Source organism: Ursus arctos, unplaced genomic scaffold (assembly GCF_023065955.2).
Source record: "Ursus arctos isolate Adak ecotype North America unplaced genomic scaffold, UrsArc2.0 scaffold_10, whole genome shotgun sequence".
NCBI lineage: Eukaryota > Metazoa > Chordata > Mammalia > Carnivora > Ursidae > Ursus > Ursus arctos.
Window position 1 is genome coordinate 893222 of NW_026622764.1, and position 12661 is coordinate 905882.

At 60.9% G+C, this 12661-nt stretch overlaps 1 protein-coding gene across 20 annotated transcripts in view; it reads right to left on the bottom strand.

The window, feature by feature from the left end:
* The window catches only part of MCF2L (MCF.2 cell line derived transforming sequence like), a 95844-nt gene that overhangs the window by 15826 nt on the left and 67357 nt on the right, over nucleotides 1-12661 (bottom strand). For all 20 annotated transcript variants that reach the window (XM_057307072.1, XM_026488776.4, XM_057307095.1 and 17 more), the window contains 12 exons: nucleotides 12385-12504; nucleotides 9890-10006; nucleotides 9265-9414; nucleotides 8265-8389; nucleotides 7073-7187; nucleotides 3996-4115; nucleotides 3537-3728; nucleotides 2935-3126; nucleotides 2278-2437; nucleotides 1570-1640; nucleotides 1295-1371; nucleotides 731-797 (listed from right to left, as the gene is read on the bottom strand). In XM_057307072.1, the coding sequence (XP_057163055.1) occupies nucleotides 731-797; nucleotides 1295-1371; nucleotides 1570-1640; nucleotides 2278-2437; nucleotides 2935-3126; nucleotides 3537-3728; nucleotides 3996-4115; nucleotides 7073-7187; nucleotides 8265-8389; nucleotides 9265-9414; nucleotides 9890-10006; nucleotides 12385-12504 (1506 nt within the window). The remainder of the gene's footprint in view (nucleotides 1-730; nucleotides 798-1294; nucleotides 1372-1569; nucleotides 1641-2277; nucleotides 2438-2934; nucleotides 3127-3536; nucleotides 3729-3995; nucleotides 4116-7072; nucleotides 7188-8264; nucleotides 8390-9264; nucleotides 9415-9889; nucleotides 10007-12384; nucleotides 12505-12661) is intronic.

The following is a 12661-nucleotide window of genomic DNA, read 5'->3' on the forward strand; positions in this document are numbered from 1 at the left end:
CGAGTCAGCCACACTCCCGGGTCAGCCACGCTCCCGGGGTCAGCCACGCTCCGGGGGTCAGCCACGCTCCCGGGTCAGCCACGCTCCCGGGTCAGCCACGCTCCCGGGGTCAGCCACGCTCCGGGGGTCAGCCACGCTCCCGGGTCAGCCACGCTCCCGGGTCAGCCACGCTCCCGGGGTCAGCCACGCTCTGGGGCCAGCCACGCTCCGGGGGTCAGCCACGCTCCCGGGGTCAGCCACGCTCCAAGGTCAGCCACGCTCCCGAGTCAGCCACGCTCCCGGGTCAGCCACGCTCCCGGGGTCAGCCACACTCCGGGGGCCAGCCACACTCCGGGGGTCAGCCACGCTCCCGGGGTCAGCCACGCTCCAGGGGTCAGCCACGCTCCCGGGGTCAGCCACGCTCCGGGGGTCACTCCCGGGGTCAGCCACGCTCTGGGGCCAGCCACGCTCCTGGGATCAGCCACGCTCCAGGGTCAGCCACGCTCCCGGGTCAGCCACACTCCGGCGGTCAGCCAAGCTCCAGGGTCAGCCATGCTCTGTTCCTCACTACTGGGAGCAGGTTCCGGAGCAGATGCAGCTGCGTCTCCTTGTCCCCGGTCCCACTGAGGGACACGTGAGTTGTTGCCAGCTTGCGGCCGTCTGAGTAAAGTTGCCACCCTCCTCTCTCTTTGTGTGTGAGGTGAGCTGGCAAATAGGCTCAAAGGGGCGCCGCCCCCCGGCAGAGACTCACCTCCAGGACACACAGCAGCTCCTCCACGTAGACGCGCTCCGTGTCCAAGAGCTCATTCATCACATGCCTGTGAGCAGAGATGCGTTAGAGCCAGAAGGGGCGCAGGCAGAAGACCCCCGGCGCGGGGTGGGTGTGGGAAGAGGAGGGGTCGAGAAAGGGAAGCGGCACCAGCCCACGGGCGTGGCGCACAGAGGAGCCAGGGGGCCGGTCAGGGGCGGTGGGCACCGCTACACGGCAGTCTCCAGTGAATCCCACGGTCTCATCACCTGGGGCTTGAGCGGGGGGACACAAGCCATTTCAAATCACCAAAATCCTGCCTGAGGATCCAGGGACAAAAGGCTTTTCTAGAGAAAACCAGATTTTCTTGGCTCTGGACGTGGATGTGCCACAGGGACGGACGCACTGCACATCCTCACGCCGCGGGGAGCACGCCGAGTGTGCACTCCGTGACACCCGCGTGCAGCGGACGCGGACGGATCCGGGCCTGTTGATGTGCGGACTCCCCGTGGCCAAAGGCTGAGCTCTGAGGGGTGCGCTTGCCATGTCTGGACCAGAGCCACTCACCTCCTCAAGATGGCCAGGCTTTCCTCCTCCTCCCCCGCGGAGCTGCTCCGGCCCTGCCGGCCCTCGCTCATCTCACTCTGGGGAGGGGAGAGCACGTGGTGCATTAAGCTGAATGTGAGAAGGGCAGCCCTACATCCTGACTTCAAGGAGCCCAACCTCACTCCCCGCTGGGGAGGGATCTGAGGTCCCACGGCACGGGTGGGGCAGAGGGAGCCAGGCGGGGCTGGACCGTGAGGGGAGCAGCCGTGGCAGGGTGGCCTGGATGGCAGCCTCACCTTGGCCCTCCTGTAGGGCCCTCTCCGGAGTGCGCTGCTCTCAGAACTGTTCTCAGAGCCTCTCCGGCTGCCTGGTTTGGGAAGAAATGAAGAAGGAAGGCGTGGCTTCATATCTCATGCCTGGAGGGGACAGACCGCACCTGGGAGCTGGGAGGCCTGGGACTGTTGCAGGAACCGGAGTGAGCCCCGCACCCCCAGGAGGGGAAGGAAAGCCGAGGAAACGAGGAGCAGAGGAGGGCGGGTGGGAGACAGGGCAGTAGGAAGATGGAGCCCGGGCTAGGCGGGTCAGTGCACACACGGGGCCCAGAGGCCACTGGGCTGGGGGTAAGGTCTCTGACGGATGCCGCGTGCTGTGAAGGTGGCGGGTGGGAGCCAGCTCTCCAGGGTCTCACCAGCTTATGGCACATTCGCCAAAGCCCTGACACAGACGGCAGGCGGACGCCTCCCCAGAAGGGGCTCTAGGGAATGGCGTGGCCACGCGCTCGGCCTCCGAGGAGGAGACCACGACAGGCCAGGGCCGCCGGGGGCTTTAGGCTGCAGTCGGAGAACTGTTTAGGCAACAGCACTGAGGACAGATTGGCTGGGGCAGAGACTGGAGTCAGGGAAGAGCCCCTTGATGGCCAGTGGACAGCACACACCGGCCGCGTGCTGATAAAACTTTATTTACAAGGGCCGACAGTGGCCTGGAAGGATGGTGACGGCACACACCTGGGGAGGGGCAGGGCGATTTTGTGAGCGCCTCTGGCCGGGGTGCTACGGGCTGCACGGGCCGCGTCTGCTTGGCCGCCAGCTTCTTCAGGCTTGCCTGTCTGCGGTGGAACATTTCCTCCATTCCCTCTTGCTTCTGGAAGACCTTCTGCACGTGCTCCTGAGGGGACATGGTGTACGGACTCATCAGTAAGAGATGCCACCAATTTAAGCAGCATGCCCTCCCATGAACTTGGGACACCGTGCCATGGCTGCCGCACAGCAATCCTGCACGCGCACCCTGGCTGCGGACGGGAGAGGTGGGGCTCCTGTGGAATAGGGGACTTGAAGCTGGGAGGAGAGTCAGCTGGAAGGGAGGGACACGAGGCCACCACGGGTCTGCGGGCCCCTGGAGGAAGGGTGCGGACAGCTGGCTGGGCAGGAGTGGGGCCCCGGGGTCCGTGTCAGACACAGCAGGGCTCACAGGAAGCAGGGCCCCCAGCAGTGGCTCTTCCGTCAAGAACACGCTCCTCGTGGGGAAGGACCCTGTGAGGGAGACGCTGCAGGAGGGGGAGCTGAGCCCCCGACTGCCCAGGACGCTCTCAGAGCTCACGCCGGGATTCTTCCGTGCGCCCCGGAGTGACTCCCCGCCGTCCGCACAGGCCCGGCTCCACGTACCCTCAGGTCTTTGGTGAGGATGGGCTCGTAGTCCTGGTAAATTTTACTGAGCTCCTGGATCTTATTTTCTGCACCAGTCTCCAGGAATTTCTCGATTTCCTGCAGGGCCGCCTCCGCGCCGTCCTGGGACTGGCACTTGTCCACAGGCTGCGAGGCCAGCAGGTAGATCCCCTCGTCACACCACTTCATGGACTGGAGGCGCCAAGCGTTGCAGAGGGAGAGGAGGGCACCGTCAGCGGTGGTGTCTTGGCGTGTCTGGGAGGCATGCTGTGCCCGGGCCCTCCAGCCATCCCACCCACGGCGTGCCACGCTTCTGGGAACTTCTGCAGCGCACCCCAAAGCCACACACATGGCCCGGATGGGACTCGTTCACACAGAGAAAGTGCAGGGAATTTACCGCCGGCTGGCTTTGGGCCTTGGAAAGACTGTCAGTTGTGGCAAGGGAATTCTAGAAAACGGGCAGCCGTGACTGTCTGGGGCTTGAGAAAGGCCCACAGACAGCAGCGTGTGGGGCGCGTGGGGCCAGCTTCCAGCCCGGGGCTGCGGTCCACGGGGAAGGAGTGGGCCACCCGGGAGCAGGAGGGCATGGGCGGGGGGCTTACTGCTTCCAGGAGGCTGTGCAGCTCCAGGGACTTGCCCAGTAGCCCCCGCCGCCTCTCCACCTCGGCTGCAAACTGGTCACAGAGGTGCTGGAGCTCGTGGCACTTGGGGCGGATGGAGTCCACGGCATAATGCTTGCTGTCGATGAGCTTCTCGCCCTCCAGGGACAGGGCGCGGGCCCTCTCTACGGAGGCCTGGGGAGACAGCCGCCCAGACACACAGCTCAGCTTGTGTTTGTGAAAGCAAGCCGCGTGCGACTTTCTGGGAGGGACCCGTGGGGGTGGGGGTAAGAGTGGGAGGGGGCAGTGGATGGGGCGTGCTGCCATCCCCCACTCGTGGACGTCCCCCACCTGATGGCGAGAGAGCCCTCTTCCCGTGCCTTCTCAAGTGACCCTGGTGGTGCCGTGAGCACCACCCCCAGGCCGTCCCCTGCCCGCACCAGCCCACATCCCAGTCCTCACGCTCGACTTCTCCTCAAAGCTGGCGAGGTCCTTCAGGAGGTGCTCTGCGTGCGCCAGGCTGTTGCCCACGTCCGTGAAGGTTGCTATCTTATGGGCCGCTGCATCTAAGGAGCCTTTGACCTGGAACACAGGAGGGGCAGGAGGCCCGGGCCCGTGTCGGGTATGGAGGTACTGCCCAAAGCAGGATGGGCGGGTGCGGAGAGGAGCCAGGTGCTTCTCAGGAAACGGGCAGAGGGACACAGACTCAGAAGTCATACCGCCTACAGGACAGCTGTCAGGCTGGTGAGAACAACGCTTGCCTTCTAAGACTGGGAACAAGGCAAGGACGTCCACTCTCACTACTGTTAGCCAGTGCAAGACAGCAACATAACACAGACACACGGAAACAAGAATACAAACAACCAAAACCTTACAGATGGACGAGGGAAGAATCAAGCTGTCCCTGCTTACACATGACGTAATCTTCTACGTAGAAAACCCCCAAATCTCTACAACACAACTCACAGAATAAGTGAGCTCAGCAAGGCTCCAGGAGACTAGATAAACATACAGAAATCCGTTGTATTTGTACGCATAGCAATGCCTGAACGCCAAAGTTAACACCCTCGACACCTGCTTAAAGATGAGATACTCGAGTACGAATCAGACAGAACACACACCAGACTGGCTTGCGGAAAACTGCTGAACCTTGTGTTCCTTGATTGCAAGACCCAACGCAGGAAAGACGTTGACTCTCCCCAAATACAGATTCACTACACTTCCTATCGAAACCCTGGGAAAACGTTGCAGATCTGGATAAATTGTTTTAAAATGTATGTGGAAAGGCAAAGGAACTGGAGGACCTAAAACGACTTGGGGAGAGGGAGGCGGTGCGAGGAATGGTCCACCTGATTTCAAGACTTAGTGCACAGCCAGAACCAGCAAGACTGGTGTCGACAGACGGACGGACGGATGGGATGCAGACCCGGGAGCAGACCCAGACGGATATGCCCACCGATTTTTGACAAAAGGGGAAAACCAGTCCAATGGAGAACAGATAGCATTTTTGACAAATGCTGCGAGAGCCCCTGGAAACCCAGGGACTAAAACTGAACCGTGACCTGATTCTCACCGTAGCCGAGAGGTAACTCACAATGGATCAGGGCTTCAATGTAGAACTATAAAACTTTTAGGAAGAAAAGCCTAGGAGAACATACTTGGGACCCAGGATTTTGGATGGATGCCAAAAGTATGATCCTTAAAAAAACCCTGATAAATCGGACTTCATCAAAGTGAGAGCCCTTGCTGTGTGGAAAGCCCTGTCAGAGGGTGAAGAGATGAGGGGCGGACCGAAGACGGGATTTTCCAGCCACACGTCCGACCAGGACTAGGACCCAAATCCCAGCAGTAAAAAACCCAAACCCAAACCAAGACTATCTGGTCAGAAAATAGGCAACAATGGGAGTAGAGACATTTCACCAAGAGGATAAACTGATGACCGGTGAGCCGGGAGGGCTGCTCCGTGTCACCAGCTGCGGGCGGGACAGTAAAGATAACGCCGCCGAGCCTCACGCGTGCCGCTGGGCACGGAGGTGCAGGTGCGGCGGGAACAGGCCAGCAGCTTCTCAGAAAGATAATATGCAGCAACCACGACCCACACCCGCACTCCAGAGCCCTTACCTCAGAGAAACGACAACTACGTTCACACAAAAAGCCATACGTGAGTGTTTATAACAGATTTTTATGGTAGTAAAATCCTGGAAACAGCCCAGATGTCCTTCAACAGGTGAAGGGTGACACCGTGGCTTCCCTGCACCCCAGGACTCAGCAGTAACAAGAGTGGACTTTCAACACCCTCGTCGATTCTGCCGCATGAAGACAGCCAGGCCCAGAAGGCTACCTATGTATGACCGCATTTCTAGAACATTCTTGAAATGACAGCATGTGGAAACAGCAGATCAGTGGTTGCCAGGGGTCCAGGAGAGGGTAGAGTAGGAGTGGACGTGGGTTCAGGAGGGCAGGGGTGGGTGGGGTGGGAGGGAGGCGTGTCTACAAGAAGGAAACCCAGGTCTGTGTTGGGGCGGGATGTTCCGTGTGCTAACCGCGTCAGCGTCAGTGTCTGCACTGAGATCCGGAGCGTGGTTTGGGAGACGTGGCTCTGGGGGAAGCCGGCTGGAGGGTACGTGAGGTCTGGCTCGTTATTTCACAGCTGCTCGCAAATCTACACCTATCCGTCAGTCTGTCTGTCGTTTGGCGAGCCTGCCTCCGCTCCCCGAAGGAGGAGACGAAGTTCTTTCTGCATGTGCTCCCACGGTGCTGTTCGCACTGGTGGGCTACGGTTATCTCTCTGGTCCCAACCAGGGAGGCTGGTTCCCCGTGCGCCCCCGAGCTCCCGCACGTGCTCAGTGAGTGCTACTGAACCAATCCCATATTTCCCGAAAGGTGACATCTCAGGACTCTGGGGGGATCGGAACGCTTGGTTCTGCTCACCAGGCCGTTACCCGCGGCCTCGCGACAGCGTTAGCGCTGGAGTCCATGTCGTTACTTATTTCTCGCGCATTTGAGATCCGCCCACCCCCCTGACCAGAGGGACCAGGAGAAATGTTCTGTGGCAGGGTGAGAGCACGGGCACGGCTCTGCGTGCTCCCTCACGTAAACACGTGACCAATGGCTTCCGTGGAGTCCCGTCGAGACGATCACCACCACGGCCGAGCGTCACTTCCGCGACCGCTGTGCTGCGGCATCCAGCGGACGGTCGCTCTCAGGTCTGTGCACCCAGGGCCCCGTGCCAGGCACACAGCAGGCGCAGGACAAGTGCATGCTGGGTGAGGGAGCACGCAGGCAGCTCCTGGGCTCACCCACAAGGAACGCACGCCGGCGGCAGAGAGCGGAACCTGCTGTGGCAATGGCTCACCCGCCACACACTTCAAGGTCCGGTCCCACCGTGCGGCTCCGTGTGGCGGACAGAGACCACCGACTGCCACGGTCACCTGGGCAGCTTGGCCCGCAGCGGCGGGTGGATCTGGGCCACCTCTCCGGCTTCCTGCGGCTGGAGCGCCAGGTGCCCACCGCCAGCTACCCCTGCTCTGGCCACTCACCTCACGGAAGTTCTGCTCAAAATGCCGGAGCTGCAGACACTGCTGGAGTTTCTGCTGGTGCTTGGCCCAGAACTCATCGAAGGCGGCCTCGGTCTCATTCAGCTGGGCCAGGAGCCTACGAACGGGACAGGCTCGGAGTGGGTGTGCGACACGGGGCGTGGGCTCCGTCTCCAGTGGCCTCCTGTCTACACCCTCGCCACCACTCTCCGGCACTAGACGCAGGATTCGCAGGCCCAACTCTGCCCGCAGGAGAGGCCTTTCCGAGGCATGGCGAGGCGTTCCCTGCCGGGGCTGCTGTCCCACATCTGATTGCAGGGGCATGCCCGCGTCCACCAGGAGCCACACGGCGAAGGGCTGGGCTGAGCGTGTTACAAGCTGAGAGGTCAGCAGTCTGGGCTTCTCACTTCTAACGTCGGTCCGGGGAGGAAGGGTGCAGTGAGCCGCCACCATTCACTGACCCCGCTCCCAGGCCAGAGCCGTGCCAGACACCTTATGTGTTACTGCATCACACTGGGGTCAGCTCTAGCCTCCTCCATGCCTCACTTCACATCTGCATGGGGCCCGCATCCCTCTGGGGCCGCCCCCCATCCCGGGCACAGAACACCTGCCCGGTGAGTCAACCGCGGCCTAGGGGGGACAGAGTTTAAGAATCTGCCTGGTCTGGGCCTGGGTCAGCCTGTGGTGGCTGGGTGTCGCCAGCAGGCCGTCCAGCTGCTGGGTTCCTGTGGGGGAGCCTCCTCCCCGAACAAGGACCTGGCCTACGCGTGGGGCTGTGGGCGTTCCGGGGCGCTGGGGTCAGTCTGCATGACTCTCAGGCAGCCGGAGCCCAAGGAGGACATGCACATTGTCCCCTGCCCACTGAAGGACAGCAGACCTGGGTCTCAAAGGCATAAGCCAGACGGGCACAGACCGGTGGGTGGGGAAGGGTGAGGGCCCCACAAAACTGCAGGACCCTGGTGCCACCAGTTCCCTTAAACATGCCCCATGCCTGCGGAAAAGAACCTTCGCTCTGAGACGGCTTCCTCTCCAGAAGAGCTGCTTTCTTTGGGGTTTGGAAGAAAAGCGTGTCAGCGGTAAGGACGCGTGGTCCCCTTGTTTCCCGTTAGGATGAGGTGATGGGGGCCCCTGGGTCACCCATTGCTCTGTCCTCAGCCCAGGGCCTACTGCTCCCGCCCCTGGCCCAGGCCCTCACCTCTGCACGGTGGTCTGGTTATCCAGCTGGTCCTGGTTCAGGCTCTGCTCTCCACTCTTGGCCAGAGGCTCCCTGATGTTCTCCAAGATGCTCTTCCCCTCGTCCAATGCCAACCTCATGTCCTCCTGCAGGGACAGCGCAGTGCCTGGCACCCTGGGCTCACTCCCACGTTTCCCTTAGAGCTGCCAGAGGACAGCAGGCGTCTGGAGACTCCTCCGGCTGTGGCCAGGGCACAGCTAGGGCTACGGGTCACTTGGGGCAGCGGGAGGAGGTAAGAGACTAGGAGGAAACCAGACCTCTATGTGCCTGCTTCCGTGGCATCCTCACTGCCAGGAGCGAAGGGTGTGCGGGCTTCTGCGGGTGGGGCCAGCCCTGACCCAAAGCCACACCCCGCCCAGCACAGGCTCCCCGGGGGTGCTGGTGGGGACTTGAGGATGGGGGGCTGGCTTACGGATGCAGTCCCCCAGGTCAGTCCACTGTCCCCCACCTGCTGTCTGGGAGCCGTGGGCAGACGTCCTGCCTTGCTTGTGCTAAAAAGCAGAAGCGCCTGGCGAGCAGCCCGGCCATCTGGACAGTGAAGGAACCACTCAGAGGGGGGCTGCTAGCGCCTGACGGCTCTCAAACCCCATAGCACTCAGGCTGACGGACAACGAGCCACATTTTTAATATATATTTTTAAAGATTCTATTTATGTTTTTGAGAGCGAGAGAGCACAGAGGAGAGTGAGAGGGAGAAGCAGACTCCCCGCTGAACAGGGATTCTGATGCAGGACTCGATCCCAGGACCCCAGGATCATGATCTGAGCCGAAGGCAGCTGCTCAACGGACTGCGCCACCCAGGCGCCCCACGAGCCACTTTTAAGAAGCACGTTTCAGTTCTCCTTGGAGAGCTCAACAGCTCACAGGCACCAAAACGCCCCTTTGAAATGGCTCAGGTCGGTCTTGCCCGATGCCCACAGGGCCTCTTTCCCTTCCCCGTCTTGCACAGAAGCCACACGTACCTTCACTTTGTCCTTTTTCTCCGTGTGCGCGAAGAGCACTGAGCTCGTTGACTGCACGTCGTTGGGCAGCTCCGTTTCGGCCAGCTCGGTCCCAAAGGACTGCAGCATCTGAGCCGTCTGCTTAACCATGAGGGCGAAACTTTCGATCGCCTTGGGGAGAAGGAGAACACCATCACCAGGCTGTGCTCACATGCGCCCTCCTGCCGCCTGGAGAGCCAGCATCTGGCGCGGAGCGCACGGGCTCTCCGGGGAGGGGGCAGGGCCCGCATCGGCGGGTGGTCCCTGAGCCTCACGACCTCTCCAGAAACGTACCGGGCACTGTCTACACGGGTTCTCATCAGCCAGAGTCATTCTGCGCTCTGTCTCTCCCCCACCCGAGGGGCTTTCCTTTCTGTTCTGTTTCTGAGCCCAGAGAAAACCACTCCCGAACTTATTACTCATGTTGTTTCTTCAGATGACTGAGGTCCACTGAGACCATCTCCTCATTCTTGGGGAACAAAACTGAGGTTATTGGGAACATGTCTTTGGAAAAGGCAACACCGTCATGCAAAAGCTATTCAGCGGATCAAGTCAGAATGAGGGAGACCCACAGCCCAGCCTGCGTGCAGCAGCCGGAGGGACTCACCGTGCGGTGACACAGCCACCTGGTGTGGCAGTAATCCAGGGTCCCGCCCAGGTCCTCCGTCAGCTGGGACTTGTCGATGTAACCGTGCAATTCCGGTACTGAGCTCAGCATTATGACCTAGAGGAGGAAAGATGCCGCCCCCATGAAGAGACCGCCGCAGACGGAGAGCGATGCTCTCCCGCCAGGCACTAACGGCGGCAGCGTGGACAGGAGGCATCTGGCTTTGGACCCGGGCTTAACTCCTGGCTCTGCCACTTCCGGGCTGCTTGACCTCTCTGTGTCTCAGTGTGAAATGGACCTGTGATGACGGATCTCAGCATCGACGGCAGGCATCCGAGTCCCGACAAGAGCTGGGCACACAGCCGACCCCGGGTGTCCCACAGGTGCGCTCGGCCCCATGGCGGGGGGAGCCTCTGGCGGTACCTGAGCTGTACTCGGACCCGAAAGGACATCGTTTCATCCCTACGCCCACGGAAACCCAGTGGGGTCACCACAGGAACCAGCAGACCGTCAGGGCTGTGTCCTTCCGTGGGACCCGGGAAGCTCTTCCCACAGGACTTGTCTGTGTCTCTCGCCCTTTCTGGGACATTCTGCCCATGAGTTCTGGATAAAGATACAGCCCTTGCTTTGTAAGCTGTTGGACAGACGCTTGAGAGGTTTAGGCAAAACGGCATCGCACAGCATCTTGGGTACTACTGAACGCCGTATTAGTTCAAAGCACGGGTTCTCGCCCGGGCGGTTCTGTCCCCAGGGGACGCCTGACAACATCTGGAGACATTTCTGATTGTCACAATGCGGGGGTGCTGCTGAATCCCGCCCCCACGGGACAGCCCCACCACAGAGGATAACGCAGCCCAAACTGTCCACGCTGCCACTGAGATCCCGTGAGCCACGACCTTCACGCAGAAGAGGCTGAAACGCCCCTGGAGGTGGGCAGCGGTTGCGGCAGGGAGGACTGTCTGTCCCTCCAATGGAACTGTCATGTGCTTCCGGGTAGCCCTGTCTCTCCACCCACGTGAGCAGAGCCTGCCCCTTCCTCGTGACCTCCGCGTCTCGGCTAACGCTGCACGCGCTTCCCGTGTGTTTCATCACGACAGAGAAGCGTAGGGACCGTTTCTCTCAACATTTTCTGTCCACCACGAGGTCAGCACACAGCACCGAAACCAGACACTTTGCCAAAATGAACACATTTTAACAACAGCATTCTTGAGAGGATGTTTCCTACGATTTTAAAGAGTTATCTAAAATGGATCAGTGAACTAAAGACCCAGCAATGATTCTTGTGAAACCCGTTTTTGAGAACTCATGGATTTGGCCCAATAGTGCCATCTGCAGGGGAGGCCGCTGTCCTTAGGGCAGGCCCCCGTCTGGTTGCCTCCGACACGTCTGTGTCGAGCCTGTTGTTAGCAAGGTTCACTTGCCCCGCGTAGGGAAAAGCTGGACATGCGAGGGTCATGAGGCTGGAGGAGGCCAGGCACAGTGGCTTTCACGCTGGGACACTAGCGTCCAGCGGTGCCTCCGTGGTTCTGTCCTTACCCATCCCCAGGAAACGGGCCGTCAGAAATGAAGGCGTCCGGTGCTACCAAGGGTGAGTGCACCGGTCTTCCCAAGACCCCGAAGCCCGTGGTTTAGGGCTGCTGAGTGCGACTTGCCCACGAGCTGGGGACGCCTCCCTCGTGGCCCCAACCACGCAGAGCGCCCGCCATCCTGTACACGGAGGAAGAGGTACAGATCTCACGGACAAGCACCCCCACCGACTCTCAGATTGGCAAACGTGATCTGGTAGGTACTATCGGGAGCTTACAAGGCGCCTGGGGCTGGCCCTGTATGTTCTGGTCCTCTTCACAGCAGAGAACAAGTGATTTCCTGGAGAACAAATGCACCCAGGGCGGGGGTGCGCTGCCTGGCGGCCCCCTGTCCCGTGCAGCTCCCAGAGGAGCTGGCGAGACCCCAGCAGGCTTTGCGGGAAACAGGCTTCCTGGGGGCACCGTGTAAGGGACCTTATGCAGCCTTGTGTTCTCAAGGACGGGAGCTGGTGGCAGGGAGTGCCCTCTCGGGGGCCACCCACCCCGCTGGCGGTTCCCTCTGCAAGCCTGGGGACACTGGACCCGTTCCCTGGCCCCTGTCTTGTCCCGGCAGCAGCAGAGCCTGGCTATTCCTCACTAGGAGGCTGATGATGGCGCTCTGCCTATGGACTGTCTTGTTTTCAGCCTGAGCCTCGTTCAGTAAGAATGTTCTGGACTCGTGGCTCTCCCACAGGCCTATTCCCCCACAGCGATCCGTCTGAGGCACAGCGTGGACGTGCTCTCCCCAGGGAGCGGAAGGGAGGGAAGGACCGTGAGAGAGGACCAGCAGATCCCGACGGTCCGCGCGGCCGGTCCGCCCGCCGTGCTGGGGGTGGGCCCCAACCGGGAACACCCATTACCGAGCGTCGGCCCAGAGAGCGGTGACACCCACGTAGTCCCGCCTGCAGAGCGGACGCGGGACATACTTACCGGCACCTTCATCTTGAAGTCATCTCTATTGAATTTGAACGCAAGGTCAGAGAGAGTCCTTTGGAAAAACCCCGTTGGGCGCAGAACCAGGACGAGCTGGAGGTTTGCTGGGAAGGACGCCTGCAAGAGAACAGAAGGGCCGTGGGCAGACGTGCAGCTGAGTGCAGGGTCCTCACGTGCCTGCTGCTGACGGCGCGGTCCGGGCGGGGAGGACATCACACGGGAACAGAAGTGGCTGCTGACACCAGGCTCTGTAGAGACAGCCCCCTTCTTAAAA